Below are 20,120 nucleotides of genomic sequence, written 5' to 3'. Positions count from 1 at the left end.
CAAGGATGAGTTTAAAGTACTTCATTTGATTCCAAATATTAGTCGTTTTGACTATTTAATTCGTTTCAAAATATTTGACTGTCTTAAAAGAACTAGAGGCATTTTTCCTTTCAAATTAACCCTTATTACTCAATTAGTGGAGAGTTAATCTAATAAGATAGTTAACGGAGAAACAAAGAATAGTTTAGACAAATAAATTATGACTACGACAATTAACCTGAAAAACATTTTAGAGTCTTGGACTTTATCCTTTTGTTGTTATTGGGATATTGAAGAAATAAGCACAGTATTGATTAGAGGAAATGAAATGACTTGCACATATTTTCCGCCACAAAGAATTTACCAAAACATCTAAGCCTCAAGAAAAGAGAAACATAGAAAAATGGTTCTTTTTTTCTTTATTCACACTGTGTCCGGTATTCGTTTTTGGCCCTAGCTAATTCGGACAGAGGCAGAACTATAGTATTAAGTACGTGTTTGGATGAATTCAGCAATTTTTGTTTAGGCCATGTATTTGTCTTAAAAAACATCAAGTATGTATAAATATTTATTTGCGAACCTAATAACTAAAACGAGCTAAGGGTTGGTGGCTAGTTCAGTACCCATAAACTTCAAATCCTTGTTCCGCCTTTGAGTTCGGATTCACACCTCGTAAAGTCCATTATAGTATACCACACTTGGGAGGCTCCGAATGGGAAAATATTTAGGAATCAAAGTGTACATAAAGAGCAGATAGTGACACACATACAATGGGCGGCTACGAATAGTGAAGAAAGTCCATTATAGTATACCACACTTGGGAGGCTACGAATGGGAAAATATTTAGGAATCAAAGTGTACATAAAGAGCAGATAGTGACACACATACAATGGGAAATGAGAGAAAGGATGGATTGTTGTCAAGGGTCCAGGAAATACCGGAAGAGTAGTGTTTTTCTTCAGTCAATTTTGTAAATAGTGCTGAAGCCGCTTCATACCAGAATTTTTTTATTTTCAGGACTCAAACTCGAGACCCCTAATTGAAAGTGAAGGGATCCTATCTATCCTGCGGAACACTCGGTGGTGAAGAAAATAGATTCAAATTACAAAACAATGTGTCATAAATCATGAACTACAGCTCTTTTGAAGGAAAAATTTAACAAACAAAAATAATTCATAAGCAGAAGAAGGGTAATTGAATACAAATTACAAAAAATAACTAAAAGATCTTATATCATTCATCTCCACTAATAGAGAGACATGAGTAATTATTAATTATGAACCCCATGACATTTTACCTTTTCAGTTTTTTGGGGAAAAACTTCCTTCTCATTACAACAATTTGCTTAAGGCTCAATCCAAAAGCCTTCTCCAAAAGTTTATCATTTATTCCAGAACCAAAAATAACTGCTGGAATTTTCATATTGCCTGGATTTTGGCTGTTGAAACACCCGAAAATCGTCGCTGGTGTCTCCCCAACGTTCATCATAAAATGTACTAGTCCCTTAGGAAAAACCATGACCTCCCCTTGTTCAATCACCTTAGAAAAAACCCGATTATTCGAGTCAACAAAACCTGAATAAACTTTCCCACGTACAATGTAGGCAATTTCAGTTGCTCTAGGGTGAAAATGAGGGGGATTTATGCCACCTATGTTCAAGTCAGCATGTACGAACGACATGCCTAAGGTGTTGAGTCCTGGAAATATCGAGGGGTTCACTGACACGGCCGCGAGGCCCGTGTCAGTGAAATTTCCCGGCGATTTTACGCCGGGAAATATGAAATCATCAGGTGTTACTAATTTGGAATTTTTGCATGGTGAAAAAATATTGTACCTTGATGGTCTAGTGTTAGGTATGCAAAAATCTTGCATAGGGTCAGGGTCAGAGGCCAATGCTAGGAAGAAAGAAGAGTAGAAGATAGTGAGTACCAAAACAAGAAGTTTTGGATACATTTTTCTTGAGTTTTACTTGAATTGTTTTTTGGAAATGTGGTTCTTATAGAGGTAACATTTGATGAAATTACTTCAAATGTCCCTTCTTTTGGCAGGCAGTGAGAAACTATGTGACATTTTTTTTTTTCATTTAACGTCCGGTCTCGTATTGGAGCCTCAATTAATTTGGATTCGCGCTGTGTAAGGCCTATTTAAACCGGAAACGCTTCCTAACAGGATTTTTTTCATACCTAGAGTAGAACCTGAGACCTATGATTAAGGGTGGAGAGATCATATTTATCCCACCACAACCCTTATTGGTAGAAATTATGTGACGTTGATTTGTGCTTTAATAAGGAGAGTATGATGGGATGAATGAGATCTCTCCACCCTTAACGAAGGAAAAAAGATCACGAATAATCACTTTTCAGTCCGCGTAGTTAAAATTGAAACTCCAATTCTGAATAATAGATAGATTATACCGAAAAAGATTGTTGCGCTTTTATTTTCATTATTATTCCTTCTATTGTGGTTGGGTACAACTCATATGTATGATGCAATTTTGAAAACCAAATAGTGGGAAATTCATGAGTACTTTCTAAACTTTTAGGCAAATCCATGAGACACTTGGAAACATTAGTTATGGTGATAGTCACTAAACAGACACAAAAATAATTATTTCTAATGATTAGTTTTTCTGACTTTATTAGGTAAACGGCGCATATGTTGTTGAAATTTATGATTACAGAAATTAGTCCTATTCTTCTAAAATATTAGTATATTTTAATAAAAATCATAGTCTTTTCATTTTCTTTTCCTAAATTAAATCCATAAAATAACAACATATGCTTTATTGAACTAGTAGTTTTAATAAAATCATACGAACTTGAATTAGTATTAAATCAAGAAACAATTATTACTGTACGCAATACTTTGTATTTTTGTATTTCATTTTTTTGTTAAGATCTTGAGACACTTTCTTTTTGTTGCTATATGACCCTAAATCTCATAATTTTATAAGCAAGATGTATAACTTTCTCAACGTGGCGAAGTATGCCAAGCACGATAACAACAGATAAACTTGTGCAACTACTATTTTTCTATTAAAATGTTATGTACATAATATATTGCTTATAAATGATATTAAACAAATATATATTTAGTATATATAAAGTAAAACTTCAAGACCACTGTATACAATTTCAAAAACTTATACGTAATGCCGCACAATATTTGAAAAAGTGAACAAATGAATAAATCACTATAATTAGAATAATGTCTTTTTCATAGTTATGTTTAATATTTTTGTTTTGCTTATCAATCTAACTTTCTATCTGTATATGTGTATATGCATATCTAGTGTAAATTTTGACAAAGCGGTGTCCCCGTGACACCGCTTGGGGTCCGCTCTTGCTTATAAGAACTGTGATAATAACTCTACATCATTTTATGTAAAATTCTGTGTATGTCCCTGCTTTTTAAAAAAAAAAAAAATTAAAAACATGTTGATAGATGAATGGTGAAATTTTTTCGACGGGTCCAAAAATTGTTAAATCCAAAATAATGCTTTGTTACTCAAAGGGACCAGTGTGAAATGGCGTAAAGATAATTGCTGCTTTTAGTTTTTGTTACTTTAATTTGATTTGTACAGTGGTGTTTAAAGTGTAAACGTAAAGCGTTGGTAAACTTCTTTTTTGTTTTTCTTTCTAAAAGAATATTTTTGCAATTATAAATCCTGCAAAAGAACTTCGGCTTGGAGAAAAAGTTTGATTTTTAAGCAAAATTGAGGTTTTAATGATTTTTACCCTTATTATAAATCTCAAAACATCCTTCCAAAACTCAAATATCCAAACACTTAATTGCTCAATCATAAGAGGCTCCCCACCTCTTCTTACTTACATTCCATTGGCCTTAAATATAAATTGGGATTTTTAAACACAAACCAAACTGGCCGTCGGGTTTAAAATTTATACACCAAACCAAATCGATAAAATTCGGGTTTTTCAACCTCGGGTTATTCGGTTTTTTCGGATTTTTTTTTTTCGGAATAGTCTTGATACAAAACATATACGCTTTTACTTTAAATATTTCTTTAGTCCCAGTAAGATACAACTATATTTCCAAACTCAAAATTAAAGCCCATAAAATCGGTTAAAATAGATATTGCTAATTCCATGACCATAATCTAAAAATACTAAGCCAAAATGACAAAAAAAAAATTTAAGCAATGTATTTTCCTTAAACCAAAAAAGTCGATATCCAACATTATTGTCATTCTTAAGATTGAATTTCTTTTGCTGGGTTCTAACAATAGACATAAAACTTATTGACATTCAAAATTCTAAGTTCAAGCTTTAAAATAAAAAAAAACTACGAAAAAATTTAAGAAATATTTATAAATTACATTACAAAGTCGAATACATGTAATGTCGGATTGGTTTGGTTCGGTTTGACTTTTTAACTCTAATTATAGTGTTATTATTTTAACAAAAGTCGCCACTAAAGGTTTTTTTCTCGGTTTGACTCGATTTCGTGTTTGGTGTTTTGCTCGATTTAAAATCGTACTTTAATATAAAGGGAAAGGACACAAAGTGGCAATTAAAAGCCAAAATCGTCATTAAAGGTTAAATATCCTAAAACTTGTATAATATGTGTATATTTAGTCATCATTAAAGTTAAATATCCCAAAAAACTCGAGGCGATTTTTGTATATAATATGTATCGTTTGTGTATTAAAATATGTATTAGTACCTATCTCAGTAATGTATAAACCGTTTAAAATATGAATCACTAAGGTATGTATCATTTTTGTATATAATATGTATCATTTGTGTATATAATGTGTATTATTGAATAGAAAATTGTATCATTTTTGTATAGAAAGCATATATATAATTTCAGCATGTGTATATCAACTATATTAGTCTTGTATAGAAAGTGTGTCATATGTATAAAAAATGTATCATAGAAATCGTATCATTGTGGTATATAATATGTATCAGTATTGTATATGTTAAAAATAAATATCATATCATTATTGTATAATATGTGTATAATTAACGTATAATCTATTTATAATAAATGTATGATTAATTCCGATATATATATATAAAATGTATAATTTTTGTATATAAAGTGTATATATAATTCCAACATATATATATATATATATATATATATATATATATATATATATATATATGTGTGTGTGTGTGTTTAGAACTTCTTTGGCGACTAAGTCTTCCTTTTTTTTTTTTTTTAAGCGTGTCATTGGGCAGCTACCAAAATTATTTTGGCATTATTTTGGGCCGAACGGACACTAGTGAAATTAAACCCAAACAGTTGATTAAATATGAGATTAGTTTACTGAAATAACACACAAGTGTCCTTTTTTACTTTACTAATTGGATCACACATCAAAGAAAAAAAGAGTCTATTAATTGCTCTAAAGTTACAATATAAGTGTGTATAAATTTGAACCCAAAAAAAGAAGTGGCTACAAATTTGATAATTTGGTTTGCACACATCTTACCACTGAAAAATACTGCTTCCTTTGTTTCAATTTATGTGAACCTATTTCATTTTTAGTCTGTGCTAAAATAAATGACCTCTTTCCTAATTTGGAAAAAAAATTACTTTATGAGATGATTTACAGCCACACAAATATTCAAGACTTATTTTGAACCATAAATTTTAAAACTCTTCACTTTTTCTTAAATGGCGTGTCCAGTCAAATGGATTCACATAAATTGAAACAGAGAGAGTAGTAAAAAACGGTCAAATGTAAGATACAGATGGAGCCCACATGGCCAGGGAGTACTCCAAAAGCCAGTAGGAACAACGAGTAATTAAGTGGGGCCCACATTTCATAGAAAGCTGTCAAAACAGGAAATAGTACAAACATGACATCATGAGGTACAACAGATTCAAAGCACATAAATCCTGAATTTCCGAAGCTGCCCTCATTAGCAAGAACAAAGAATGTACGAAAAGCCTAAACTACCCCTGCTAGAAGCACAAATGTCAACAAACAGGTGTGTGTGCTTCTAGACTCTTATATTTTAAGTAGTAATAGTAACCAGTCACTTCTGTTTTTGGTATTGTCACCATAGGAAAAGGAATCTTTATACAAATAGCCAAGCAGCTAACTAACCAAATATTCATGCTGAATTATTCAATCAATTCGTGGACCCGTTTGATCCATCCATTCTCACATAAAGGACTTGATATATCATGGAAGAAAGGGCCAATAAGTTGTACCAGATATCATGAGTACCAACATGCAAATTTGGGTGCCACAGAAGTTACTCCATTGAATAATGCTTGATGACATATGCAAGATTTTCACTACTTATCCTTACTATTTATTTTTCTTAGTATGTATCATAGAGTATACATTGATTTTGCACCATTATACACATATTATATATGAATTTTATATTTATTTATCAGCTATTTTTAATTTAAGCTGTTGGATAGACAACTATTTAAATTAATTTTTCGTAGAAAAATTCTCTAGAATAGTCTCTTTGTATACTATGTTCGTCATGTACTACTCCATCTGTTCTAAACTGATATGTTGTGTTTCATTATAGAAATCAAATTGACCACTATATATAAAAAGAGACAGATTTAGGGTTTGACCTTTATAAGTTCAGATTTCAAATTTTACTACATATCTTCTCATTTATTGTGTTCAAGATATATTATATGTATTTAATTAATATTTTTTTAACAAATGCATAAAATCTTTTTCCAAACTATTAAGTTCGGATAAATCTGTTGCTTCTTCACTAGATCTGCCTCGGAATATAAGTAATCCAAAGACGTGCCAAAGTGCATGAATGATCTTGAGATTGACTGTTCACGACTAAACCATGCTACTTTTTTTCTTTTTTCCTTTTAATAACAAACAAAGTATATTTGAAGTTAATACTAGACGCTGCATCTTTGATAGGAAGATGTAGATTAACCCAAAAAAATAACATAGGATGATGTAGAGACACTGGGACACACATGTGCATTAAAAAGAAATATAAACATTACTTCTTTTATGTAAGAGTATAATTTTTACTAAGCCCTTGCTGTTATTTTTTGTGTTTACTAATTCTTTAATTCTAATATCGTACCTGATATGTTTAAGTAGGCATGTGCACGAATCGGTTCGGTTTTTGCCATCACCGAGTTGAAATTTCGAATTTCGACACTGTAAAATTCTCAACCAAACTCGATCCATTCTAGGTTCAATTCGATTCGTTTTTTATTATTTCGGTTCGGTTACACAAATCGATTTGTGTGGTTTATTCGAAATTTAAACAAGTAACTATTTCATTTCAGTTTTAGAGTAAACATAACAAAAAATAATGAGATCCTAAATTTGCAGCCTTATAACTAAGACATTAACCAAGAAAAAACAATAAACTTGCAAGCATAATAGCATATAAATAGCAAAACAAGAGCTTGACAACTTGTGCAAGCATATAAATCTGCCAACACCACATTACATATACCAAATTAATAATCCAACATCTTGCAACTTGCAAGCAGACAAGCATAATAATTAACTCAGTTTGCATCCTCAAAAAAATAAAAGAAACTCTAATTTGTACAGGCTAAGATCAAAGAACAAACAAAGCCATGGGTGGAGGCAATGTACAAAAAGGCAAAGATGGCTCGTGAGAAGAACGCTGAAAAGATGAAAGATCAAAAGGGAAGTCAGCTTGAGGCCAACAAGAAGGCTATGAATATCCACTGCAAGGGGTGCATGCAGAAAATTCATTTGCACCCCTTCTGAAGTAAATAAATATTACTTCACTATAAAGTATTAAGCATATATATATATAGTTAGACTATTAGAGTATTAGTCATATTAGTCACTAGTGGCATATAAATTCGGTTTGTTCGGGTCTGTTCAGTTGATAATTGAAGCCAACCATATCCGAACTGTTAAACCGTAATATTTTACAATTGCATTTGTAAATCGAAATCTAATCGTATTATCCAAATTGAATTATCTGAATTGTTTCGAATCGGTTCGAAAATTCGGATTGAACCGATTTGTGCACAGGCCTATGTTTTAGTTCGCATGATTCAAAGATATTTTAATATACAGTCAAGCCTCTCTTTAATAGCATCGTTGGGTCCGAAATTTTTCAGCTGTTATAGAGAATAACTGTTATACACCTATAACAGCATTGATATTTAAATAATATTTTGCTGTCATAGGCAAAAAAGATGCATAAAATCTAATTTTTAGTTTTAATTGTCAAATTCTAAGCTTAATCACACTTTGTATAACGAAGGAAAATCATTTAATGATGACAATATATATATTCATATAATATTTTTTTTGTTGTAATAGTGTTTAAATGATCAAATATTTTATCAAAATCTCTACACTTATTATTGGTAATCATGGATATTCTATTTTTTTTAAAGATGATTAATTATTATATTACCAAAAAAAGAAGATAGCTATTATATGGGGGTAAATTTTACAAAGAGCGTACTGTTATAAAGTTGGATGTTGTTGTTATAGGTGAAATGTTGTTATAGAGAAGTAAAATATAACATAAAAAATCGGTTTCGAAAAAAGTTGGTTGTTATGAGGGGCGGTCCTTGTGGTTTCAAGTGAGTTCATATGAACCCACTTCGTTAAAAAATAACACTGTATATACATGTATATTTAATTTGTTTTTAAAAAATATATATGTATATACAGTGTTATTTATATATTTCTTATATATTGAACCCACTTGGTAAAAATCCTAGGTCCGCCACTGGTTGTTATAGAGAGGTGTTGTTATATGCAGATGCCATTATAGAGAGATCTGAATTACTGTATCAACCATTAATTTATTATAGGATTTGAAAGAAGTTCTTTCTTCCTTAAATTCCATGCATAATTAAGCTAAAATGAACGTACTTAGTATAAGATAAGGAATCGATTGAGCGATTGGGTCTTTTGATAGCTGGTTAGAGTTATAAAAGTATTAGCAATATACGTTATTTATGTTTTAGTTATTTCATCTTTTATTCGGATAAAATAATAATAAATAACTTTTATATATATATATATATATATATATATATATATATATATATATATATATATATATATATATATATATATTATGGGGATTTCTAAATTACAAATCAAACACCATACTTATTTTATATATAAATTACTTATTTTTTAATTGCTACCAGATATGATATCACTTATGTAAGATTTAATAGCCGGATAACTCACTTTCAAACCACCTACCAAAACGATGCCTTACAGTAAAGTAAAAATTCATGTAACCCACTAAGTGGACTAGTTCCTTGGGCTATATTTAGGATAAGGACCCTCCCTATAATAAGTGAGACAATGCAAACATGCAAAAGTACTTTCAGTAGTAGTACTGTAGTAGTACTATAGAAGAAGGTCCACAATTATTTGTAGACTTTAACCCTTCGATAAACAAAAACAAAAGAGAACAAAAACAAAAAGGGATACGTGTAGAAGTAGGGAGAAAGAAGAACCTAAACAGCGATTGCGAACAAACACCTGTCAAATACGTGTCGATCTCTCCATGCATATCCCCACAAGTTTCCTATCTTTAGTATTGGTTTTTTTTAGACTTTCAATTATTTCTATGTATATATTTTCACCCTTTTGCTTACGTATTCTAAAAAATGGACCCCACTTAACACCCCTAACCCTGTGCAAATTCAGACACAAAAAAAAACCTTGTCTTTTGAATAAATGTGACCAAAATGGAGACTACGTACATAGTATCTTCTTGGCTGTGTTCTTTTGTTCTTCTTCTTATACATAAATGATCTTGTCTTTCTATAGTACAAAAATGGCTGCTCTTTTATTGTTTCTGTTATGATGATATCTTCTTTAAGAGACTGAAAGCTTGGTGAAGCTGAAAAACAATCAAGAAAAGGTAACTAGCTCTATTTACTTGATTTATCATTTTCTTGATTTTATTGAGCTTTGCAGTTGTTTTTGTTTATTATTTTTCATTAGCTAATAAGCTGTTGAGCCTAAGATTTGATAAAATGAAACTCTCAACACTATGTTTCGTACTGTGTGTGCATTTTTATATTTTTTGGTGTGTGTGGGGTGAGGGGATTGAGAATTATGTGCTCTTCATTAAGGGGTCGTTTGATTAATGATTAGATGCAATATGAGGATTGGCGGAGCTAGAATTGTCACTAAATATATTCAACAATCTCTCGGGTACATAAAAAATTTGACCTATTATATATATTATGATTTTTTGGCAAAGGTTTCGGATGAACCCTGCCCTCTAGCTCTGCCCCTGACTACGAATAGTAGAGGAGGTATAATTTTTACCAATAGATTTAACATCTACTCTATGTATATAAATTGACCTTGTACATACGTGTATGTTACACTGGATATGTTGTTGTTGTTGACCTAGTATATGTATGATTTTCCGAAGAACGGATTTGGGCAAGATCCTTTCCACCCTTATAGCTCTGCCTTATGGGAATAACAAATAATGCATGGATTTTTATACTATGGTAATATGGGACTGTTATTTAGGGATTAGCTATTTTAAGGGCATTTTTATATTTAGCAGGATTTTTTTTTTTTTTTTTTTGGGAAAGATCAAGATAATTATAGCTAGGATTTCACTTGAATTGCAAGATTGCGAACTAGTTCATGCCACTATCACTTTCATCGTAATGCTAACAATCTACTTTTAGTAGTATTTCTTTATTAGTAGGACTAAACAATTGAAGGAAAAAAAAAACTGTATTTTAGATCTGCCCAATAAAAAACCATTAAACAAAAGTGGTAACTTCCCAAAGTATTGCCGACGCATACCAAAGAATATGTTCCTGTTTTAGTAGTGCACTTTGATTAGACCCACAAAGTTCATTTGTTGCTTTTGAGGGTAATAGGCATCCCTTTTCCTTCACAATCTTGATTGACATTTCTAGCCAAATTTTGTATAAAATATTTTAAGTTTTATGCACTAATAGTTAAAAAAATATTTGCATAATCAGATCTCTTAAAAAGTAATAGGTTTAATTATAGGTAATTCTATTTAATAAAAACAATGATTGATAGCCTTTGAATAAATATAAGTGATGTGCAATGATAGGTTAAATTGCATTCGTTGTGTAAAGTCTTTGCACTATCAATATGCATAAATTGTTTGTACCGTCTTTATCTTCAGTATAGTGAAGATCTTGATTTTTCACATTATTGGTACAATTTGACCTTTTGTGATTTGGAGGCTGTTGGTTTTATTTGTTTTTGGAATGACCTAATAATATAAAAATTATTATACTGTAAGTGTATAGTAAGTTAAAACCATAATACTGTTATCGTGCTTCCATCAACCGATATATCAGGCTGTCTGTCTTAATATATGTGTGTGTGTTTTATTTGCTGCTGGCCATAAAAGTTTGACTTTGCTTTATTGACACTTTAACCTTTGAACCATAGGGGGCCTCCTAGCTAGATTCTTACATTTGTACAATTATTTAGGGAGTTGGAGTAGGGGCCTAAACAGTGAAGTTCAAAACCTTCGATTTGTAAAGGCAAGGGGGAATAAATTATTGTAAAATTTCTATTCTCCATCAAGACATTATAAGCGGGCTCAGAATTTAAACATTATGAGTTCGAGTTTGTGATTTTACCACATCCCATCTGATTTACTTGGTTTAAAGTTTATTATTTGTACTTTTAATGGATTTTTGTAAGCTGAGTTTTCTTAAATTATTAGAGGGTAGATGCTAGATTTTTTGACTAAATTTACCTCTCCCTCAAACTCTGTATCATTGTGAGTTTGATATATTCGTTCATGACATGTAAACTTCATATTGAATTTTCCAATTTACAAGTATCAACATTTCTTTTGTTCAAAGTTTGACACGACAAATTTCAGGTTCTAGTTGATCAAGGCATAAAGGAATTTAACCCTAAGTAGGAAAAGAAGTCACAAAATGGGCGGAGCAGAATCAGAGATGGTGTCACAAGGTGAAGTTCAATCACCATTACAGCCAGACCAAAACCAGCACAAGAACCACCCGTTCCCGTCCCTCGGTCGACAATCCTCCATCTACTCCCTCACGCTCGATGAATTCCAACACACCCTTTGTGAGAGCGGTAAGAATTTCGGGTCCATGAACATGGATGAATTCCTCAACAGCATTTGGACCGCTGAAGAAAACCAAGCGCACGCCCACACTCATGGGCCCGCACATTCTCACGCTCATAGCCAGGTGGCGAGTACTAGGGAAGCCACTAGCACCCCACATTTTGCACTAGGACAGAGCAATGTTTCGCTGGAGAAAGCTATTGTCAAGCAGCCAAGCTTGCCAAGACAGGGCTCGCTTACGCTTCCTGCCCCGTTGTGTCGTAAAACTGTAGAGGAAGTTTGGTCGGAAATTCATAAGAGCCAACATGAGCAGCAGCAACAGAACAACGGTAACAGGGACAGCGTACAGAACACCAGTCACAATTCCACTCAACGACAGGTATGGAACTATTATTATTATTATTATTATTATTATTATTATTATTATTATGAGCTCAAAGGAAGAAATGAAAGATTCCAACTTGTTTGGGACTGAGGCGTAGTTGTTGTTGTTGTTGACAGGTTACGTTCGGTGAAATGACGCTCGAGGATTTCTTGGTTAAAGCAGGGGTCGTACGCGAACACGGTAATAATGCCGCCCCTGCACCACCTCAGCAGCAATCATATATGATGTATCAAAACAGCACCAATCCCGCTATGGCCACTATGGCCCGGCCCGTAATCAGCCTCGGTGGAGTCACGCCCGGTGTTGGTATTCCTGGTTATCCGCCACTTCCACTTCCACAAACCGGGGTGGTCGAGGCGCCCGTGTACCCGGTAAGCATGACAAGGGGCGGAGGATTCCCGCAACAACCGACGCCCGTATACGGTGGAAGAATGGGAAATGGTAGCGGGGTTGGGTACGGGCAAGTGCAAGGGGTAGCCGGGGCGACGCCATTAAGTCCTGTGTCATCGGATGGATTATGCGTTAATCAAATCGATAGCGGGGGCCAATACGGGTTGGAGATGTCCATAAGAGGCGGGCGAAAACGCGTAATAGACGGTCCGGTAGAGAAAGTTGTTGAAAGAAGGCAAAGGAGGATGATCAAGAACAGAGAATCAGCAGCAAGATCAAGAGCACGAAAACAGGTCAGTAATTTAATTCCATACCCCTTCATTTCTACGTTGTTTGGACTCTCCAAATATGTCGACAGCACCCGTGTTGGATCCTCGAAAAATGCACTACTTTTGGAGGGTCCAGGACCTGGCGACATTTATTGGAGAGTCCGAGCAATATAGTTTAACTTCACTATCCTAATTATAAATTGGCCTATTTGATGATTAATTTTTTCTGGTGCAGGCTTATACGGTAGAACTTGAGGCAGAACTGAACCAACTAAAAGAAGAAAATGCACATCTAAAACAGGCCCTGGTAGTAAATATATTATCAGAAATGTCCTTAATTTTGGAGTATGGTTTTATTGTCCATTCAGACTGAATTATTATTACTTTATATTATTGTTATGTATAATTCTAACATTTCATATCATCAGCTTAATAATGTTGTTTTCTTGTTTTCGTTTTTTCCTGCAGGCGGAGCTTGAGAGGAAAAGGAAACAACAGGTAATTACAATTAGTCATACATTATAGAGTTTATTGTCTAAACGGTCACTGAACTATTGGTGGGTATTGGGTCGGAAAGTGATATAATTACGTGTCACCTGATTTTTTTGGTGGGGTATTGGGCGGGATGGAAGGTTTTTAGTTGGATTGAGCTTAAAGTGCTTATTTTTGGCTTAAAATCTAGTGGCAACGTCATTAAAAAGTGGCCAGATATATCATTTTCCGACTTGAGTGACACGGAGGGACTTCCAAATTCAATAGTTAAGTGATTGTTTAGGCGATGAGCACCACATTATAGGGAGTTTAGTCCTTGAATAAGATGTTAATTTTGCTTATTAAATTTATTATTGACTTTAACTAAGACTTGTTTTGTGGCATCAGTACTTCGATGAAGTGAAAATGAAAGTGCAAACGAAGGGGCAAAGGGCGAACGACAAATTAAGAGGGATGAGGAGGAGTTTGAGCTGCCCTTGATGACAAAATGATCAAAACACAGAAGTGTGCACTTCTTGCAGAAGAGCAAATGTTCTTTGCTAGCTGATGATGAAATGGTTCGTTGCAATTCCGTTGATGTTCTTAGCCGGATAATTGTACTGCAACGGAGTAGGCGAAAAGCTAAGCAGACGAACATGCACTTGCTTTTTAGCAAAAGCTGGAGTCTTTTGAAGTGCAACGTTTGGTTTCGAATATATATGTAGTAGGGGTAGTGTTGAGTGAATTAGTGAGTTTTATCTTTTCTTCTCGAGTTACAGACGAAGACGGATACAGTGTACGAGTTATAGGTTCGGTCGAACTTTATAACTTTGTTCCGAGCTTGCATATGTGTTTAAAGAAAGTCACTATTTAGGAGAACTAATAAATTGGAACTCAGTAAAGCAAATCAGCAGTGGTAGTACCACTTTTGAACTCGAACTCTTAAAAGTTTGGATCTTGGTTTCGTCGCTAATTATAGATATATTTTCATTCGAGCCAAGTGAGACAAAACAATCAAAGATGATTATTTTCACTTAATTATGGTGAAATATGTGAACATATATGTTGACATTCAATTTTGACCTTCCTTTCTTCCTATTCACTTTTTAAGCTTCTAAATTAATAATTACCTTATTTTCGCTACTATTCTCTACTATTATAGTAATTACCCTTTTTATTATCATTGTCACCACTTTTAGAATTACTAACTTAATTACATTTTTATTATTTTACACCTCTTTTTAATAATTGATTGTCATTACTTTATTTTCGTACTTATTAAATTAGCTACAAGTCGATGCTTTATATGCTAAATCATTAACGATAAGTTCGTACTATTAGTACTTTATTTTCTACATATTAATTACTAATTGCCATCATGTGATAATATATTGTACTAGTTATTAAGTTAGAAGGCCAAAAGAAATAATAAGAAGAATGGATTTTCTAAACAAAAGTTAGCCATTGTATTGACAATTTGGCAAAGTTGATGAAGTTTGACCCATTTGGCCAAAATCACGTCCATCTTAATTATAAGCCTCATTTCCCTTTTTAATCAGCTCAAAGAAGCAGCCCAAACCATAAGAGCAGTACAAAATGTTAGTCAGCTACAGCCCAACAATACACATACACATTTTTTATCCAATTTTCTCTAAACCTAATTCCAAAGCCAGCAGCCGCATCCACCCCTCTTCTCCCCATTCCATTTTCGATTTAGATCCGAACTCCATCAGTCATTGACAGACTTTATCAATACCATTTTTTGTCGATCCCATCACCTACCTTAGTATATCACAAGAATCCAAGAATGCTTTTGCAGAGGTCTGAGCACAAGAGATCCAGTCTAATTCAAATTCAACTTTGAAATCCCGCCTAAAAAAATATACCATTGCATAAACCCTATCTTTCTTGTATAAATAAATCTCTAACTCTCAGCCGAAATCATCTTGGGACACTCAAGATTTACCATAGTTTCACTGTCAAAATTATTGCTTTAAGAAATTTTAGCCAACACTTAAGGAGATAATCTCATCATCTTCCAAAAGCTTTCTTTTCTTTTTTTGGTGAACTTTAGCCACGAAAAAAGGTATTCAAACTCATCCCACTCTAGTTTCGAATCTGTTCATAACGAGAGAGTAGGTTCGAGGCCCCGACGTCCCGTTCACTGCACCAACAAGAGGTAAATCCAATCCCTTTATTCGTTTCTTTCTCTTGTTTGAGACTGTAGTCATAAATGGAATATATGAAATAAATGCTAGTGAAACATGACTACCATTTTATTTTTGTTAAGTTAAAATCCTGTTTCTCGCTATGTTTGAACCATGTTTGTCGAAGTTTTATGAAGAAGCTCTGACTTATGTGTTTTGTATTCCTGGATGTGTTAAAAATCATGTTCTTTGGTTTAAGTTTAAGGTCACATTTCATGGCTGCATATCATCCAAAATATGAGTGATAGACGTTCGACAAAATGCTCGGGAGTGTTCTATTTGTTCCAAAATATTTGCCTTGTGTGTTCTAGACTCCAAGATTTAGGAGATCATTTCACATTCTGGTTGTTTATCACACTCTCTGTCATGTGGTGGAATAGCCTAGCCCCTTGTTAAAATTCTGCTAGAGTTAAAACTTGATTTGTATAACCCTTATAAATTTGTCTAGACACAATCTGTTTGAACTGATTTCTTACCATGACAAATTGACTACTATGATTTAGAATTAGATATACTATTTAGAGAAATTGTAGTAATTAGCACATGGTCAATTAAGGAATATGGAACTTGTTTTGATATAGTAACAGTGGAATATTGATCCCTGCTCACTCTCTTTTTCCATTTTCCTTGAAAGTCATATCTATGGAGTGTGTTTGGCGTAATTTTAATCTCTGCAAATCCCGCTTGTTGTTTCCAAGTACATGAAATATTCTAGTTTGTGTAGAAGGTACCGATAATGAGAATCTAGACTATTTTAAAAACAACGTACATGATGTTTAGTATATAAACCATGCTTATAATATCTTGGTTTTAAACCAAATGTAACAGTTTCTCGTGGATTATTATGATTTTTCATGGTTACTTATTACTTCCCTTTAACATTGTTAAGGATGGTTAATTTCTTATACTAACTCCTCTCCTACTTTTCTTTTATTTTACATGAACGCTGGAGCCGAAGAGTTTCACTTTGAGGCTGAACGACATCGTTACCGCATGGAGTTTGCATATCCACTATTCTTTCTCACCTCTCAAACATTAAAGTACAGAGGAGATTTTTGTCCTTCTGTTGGAGTCAAACACGACCATGGAGCATCTCATTTAGTGCTGCTCGTTTTATTTATTGTGTGCTATGATTAACATCTTATCTTCAATTATGTGTTTACTTTTTAAAAAAAAAAAAAAAAAATTGTACAGGCCATAAGATTAATAGCGGGAATATTATTTAGAGTTTTCATCTTTAGACAGTAACGAGGAATACTTCTTATAGTATAGAACAGGGCATTTCAAAAAGAATTTTAATTTGGAGGGTTTTGTGTTCAGTATCTAAGTGGAGTCATCTAAGTTTCTTCCAATATTTCACAAGTCTTTTTCATGATAGAGCTTTGCATTTTCATATAATCAAGAAGTGACTCAATGCTTAGAAGAATTTGACAGTGGCTTGATTTGAACCGGAACGAGATATACTAGAGTTTAGAATTAGTTTTCAAAATCCAACAATCAACTATTTTGAGTTTTGGCTCACTTTTCACTAACCCCATTATGTATTTTTTAGATTTATCCTTTAAAACCTTGAGTTAAAATGCTTATGGCGTTTTTTTAGGCTCAGCAAATTCGTATCAAATTTTTATGTTATTGAGCCAAGAATATGAAACTTTCCTCAAGTATTAAATATTTCTTTACTCTAAAAATGTTTCTTTCTTTAAGTTCTGACGTCAAGTCCTTTATTTTTCACTTCTTGGGTCCAAGTATTACTCTCGCAATCTTGTGTCCGCTTTTAATCTCCACAATCAGATTTCTACTAAGGTACCAAAACAAGCAGCTATTTTACTTTTAAACATGAAATATACTTTAAGTTAATATGATACTTTGGCTTATTTTCGTGCTTAGTATTCTTTTCATAATTAAAAAGGGACGCTCTTTGAACATTACCGTAGCCTTTTTAATTAATTAAGTCCGGTCGGTTAACCATTATTAATGGATCTTAAAGGATGCTTAATACCTTCCCTTTAGATTAATTGAACCCTTACCTAGAATCTTAAGTTAGTAGACCTTAAAACGGAGTTAACTTTAGAAAATAACTTTAATGAACTTTAGGTGTCCTAATTCACCATAAATAATTAGGTTAATTCTTTAACTTTAATTAACCGGAATTACCGAAATGTTGTAAACCATTTTGACTCCGGTTAAAATGGGGTATAACAATATAAATCTCTATTTATTTTGGTATTCGAGTTCCACGCTGTAAGCGCTTTTTAACAGCAGCTATTCGAATTTTAGACCTTTAGTTAAAGAATGAAGGAGTATTTATCATTTTATCACAACTTTTGTTGATCATAAATTTCTATTGTGAATGCCAGTCTGACCATAGAGGAGGAAATGGTTTGATATAACTCTTTATAATTTAGATAGAAGAAAATAATTCTCTAAGAATTTCTTATGTTTTATTCTAAAATCTCTACGTATAGAAATAAAAACCTCTTGCGAAATTTGACACAAAGTTAGGACAAAGTTGTAATGGACTACAAAATTTTTTATGCCTCGTCACATAATGTTATATTGCCATTCAAACTTTTTCAATAAATAAGTACCTAGGAGCTTTCTTGAACAAATAAAGGGGTAAAAATAAATAAACATATAGAAATAAATATGTGGTGGAGCAAGAGTGAAAATGATAGCCATCTTTATCATTCATCAACAATAAACTAAATTACAAATGGGTTCTTTTTTAACGAGACTAAGCTTTCTTTGTAAGCAAAAGCTTGCAAAGAGTAGCCATTTCTCTGGTGGCCAAGAACTCTATTTTTCTTTAGACAAGGATCAAATATGTCCAATTGCCATGTTACAACTTCAAGAAAAACTTCCCCATTATTTCCATATCCAAGTGACCTCTTGATATTTAGAAAAGGGCCAATTCTCGCTTTCTTTGCCCAATAGCCTTCTTTCTCCATGATCCATATGTCAATACATGTTTCTCTGCCAACACTTATTGGCTCATAAATATACATAGCAATGAAATCATTGAACAATGATAAATCCCATTGTTTTGACGTAAATGACTTTGGTGTTTGAATCTCTACAATTGTGTCATTGCTCATATCAAATGCAAAGATTTTATCATTTTGACGTGCTCTCCAGTAATAAAATCCATTCAAGTATGTGTTACCACTTGACTTGACCATGTCACGACTAGAAACGCTGAATTCTTCGAAATTTTTCCAAGAATTTGTACTTAGTGTATAGACCGAAATAATCGTAGGCAAATGCCAGTCTTCAGAATATACATCCCAGTAATCTCTCATCCAGACGACTTTATAGTCACCACTCGAGGGTTCAATTCCGAAACCAAATTTATATGAAGACAAACTAAATGAAGGGCAATTTAGGGGTTGTGAAATTGGGAGAGGCTTAAATTCTTTAGTAGCAGGGTTCCATAGTGCAACTTCTTCTTGATCATTGTAAAGCAAAAATAAACCATTTAAAGGACCAAGAACTTCCCATAAATGTGTAGATGTGTTTAAAACATCTTGGTACAAGTGGGATTTTGCAACTAATTGGTTTTGTTCATTGAACAAAGTGAAACCAGATTTCATTGTATCAAGAAAATAATGATGAACAAAATAACTTGTGGGGTTGTTGATATGGTGAAGGTGTTTTTGAATGAAAACTGGATTTTCAATTAAAACATACCAATTCTTGGAGACACACTTGAGTTGTAGGAGAGATTTTACGGGCAATCTTGACAAAATCTCCATCACTAAATCTTCTGGTAAGTCACTAAAATGTGTTCTTTTCATCATTCTTGCTTCTTCCAAGAAAGTTCAATCGTTCTATAAAATAAAGGAAAAAGAACAAGAAAAAGAATATTGTGAAGATATGGAGAGTTAATTTGAAGGGGTATGTATGTGTGTCTATATATACACAAATGTACACACTTACACGCATACATGTTTGTGGTGAAATGAATATCAGCCATAGGTCTCCAGGGTGGGGTTTCATATAAATGGATTTAAGCCATTATACCCATAGTATAAAAAAAAATTAATTTAAAAAAAAAAAAAAAAAAAAGAAACACAAATGCTCACTGCAGGCAAAATAATTACCTGAAAATGCCCCTTTACTTTCAGGATCCCAAACTATTTACCCGGATGCCCCTAAAACTATGATACCAACATTATATCAATCTATCTCTATATATTATGATAGTATCATAGAGGACTTCTTTCATTTATTCAAAAACACTCACTAGCCCTCTATGAAACTCATATGGTATATATAATATACTGACAGGATATCATGAAGATCATGTTCATTTATTCAAAAAACACATTTTCTGCAAAAACCTATATGATACCATCAT

General features: G+C 33.0%; 3 protein-coding genes across 5 annotated transcripts; 1 reads left to right on the top strand and 2 right to left on the bottom strand.

Annotated features, from left to right (window-relative positions):
* Positions 1-764: 764 nt before the first annotated feature.
* Positions 765-2,037, bottom strand: LOC132058563 (germin-like protein subfamily 3 member 2). The gene is made up of 2 exons (XM_059451026.1): positions 1,277-2,037; positions 765-1,044 (listed from the first exon to the last, which is right to left on the bottom strand). Exons 1-2 carry the CDS (start codon positions 1,930-1,932, stop codon positions 993-995), a joined length of 708 nt encoding a protein of 235 aa, XP_059307009.1. The 5' UTR covers positions 1,933-2,037; the 3' UTR covers positions 765-992.
* Positions 2,038-9,578: 7,541 nt separating this feature from the next.
* LOC132057454 (protein ABSCISIC ACID-INSENSITIVE 5) lies at positions 9,579-14,512 on the top strand. 3 transcript variants are annotated; one of them, XM_059450066.1, is made up of 6 exons: positions 9,579-9,848; positions 11,829-12,420; positions 12,543-13,109; positions 13,321-13,430; positions 13,554-13,583; positions 13,965-14,512. In XM_059450066.1, exons 2-6 carry the CDS (start codon positions 11,887-11,889, stop codon positions 13,978-13,980), a joined length of 1,257 nt encoding a protein of 418 aa, XP_059306049.1. In that variant the 5' UTR covers positions 9,579-9,848; positions 11,829-11,886; the 3' UTR covers positions 13,981-14,512. The 3 variants fall into 3 exon arrangements, with proteins under 3 accessions (XP_059306049.1, XP_059306047.1, XP_059306048.1); XM_059450064.1 differs by having other exon boundaries at positions 9,583-9,848; positions 13,321-13,392; positions 13,965-14,508; XM_059450065.1 differs by having other exon boundaries at positions 9,583-9,848; positions 11,809-12,420; positions 13,321-13,392; positions 13,965-14,508.
* A 3,909-nt stretch (positions 14,513-18,421) lies between these two features.
* Positions 18,422-19,909, bottom strand: LOC132058562 (putative F-box protein At2g02030). Its single transcript, XM_059451025.1, has one exon. The coding sequence runs from the start codon at positions 19,558-19,560 to the stop codon at positions 18,466-18,468; it is 1,095 nt and encodes a 364-aa protein (XP_059307008.1). The 5' UTR covers positions 19,561-19,909; the 3' UTR covers positions 18,422-18,465.
* Between the last annotated feature and the right edge of the window lie 211 nt (positions 19,910-20,120).

The sequence above is a fragment of the Lycium ferocissimum genome, chromosome 5 (assembly GCF_029784015.1).
Source record: "Lycium ferocissimum isolate CSIRO_LF1 chromosome 5, AGI_CSIRO_Lferr_CH_V1, whole genome shotgun sequence".
NCBI lineage: Eukaryota > Viridiplantae > Streptophyta > Magnoliopsida > Solanales > Solanaceae > Lycium > Lycium ferocissimum.
The sequence above is the reverse complement of the archived record's forward strand: the minus strand, read 5'-3'. Positions and strand labels throughout refer to the sequence as shown.

Bases quoted from the DNA above. Each gene is read 5' to 3' on its own strand.
- LOC132057454 (XM_059450064.1), top strand. From the start codon at position 11,887: ATGGGCGGAGCAGAATCAGAGATGGTGTCACAAGGTGAAGTTCAATCA. The intron at 12,421-12,542 runs GTATGGAACTAT...TGTTGTTGACAG, and splicing joins ACAATTCCACTCAACGACAG to GTTACGTTCGGTGAAATGAC. The intron at 13,584-13,964 runs GTAATTACAATT...TTGTGGCATCAG, and splicing joins AGAGGAAAAGGAAACAACAG to TACTTCGATGAAGTGAAAAT.
- LOC132058563 (XM_059451026.1), bottom strand. From the start codon at position 1,932: ATGTATCCAAAACTTCTTGTTTTGGTACTCACTATCTTCTACTCTTCT. The intron at 1,045-1,276 runs GTAAAATGTCAT...AGTGTTCCGCAG, and splicing joins TTCCCCAAAAAACTGAAAAG to GATAGATAGGATCCCTTCAC.
- LOC132058562 (XM_059451025.1), bottom strand. From the start codon at position 19,560: ATGATGAAAAGAACACATTTTAGTGACTTACCAGAAGATTTAGTGATG.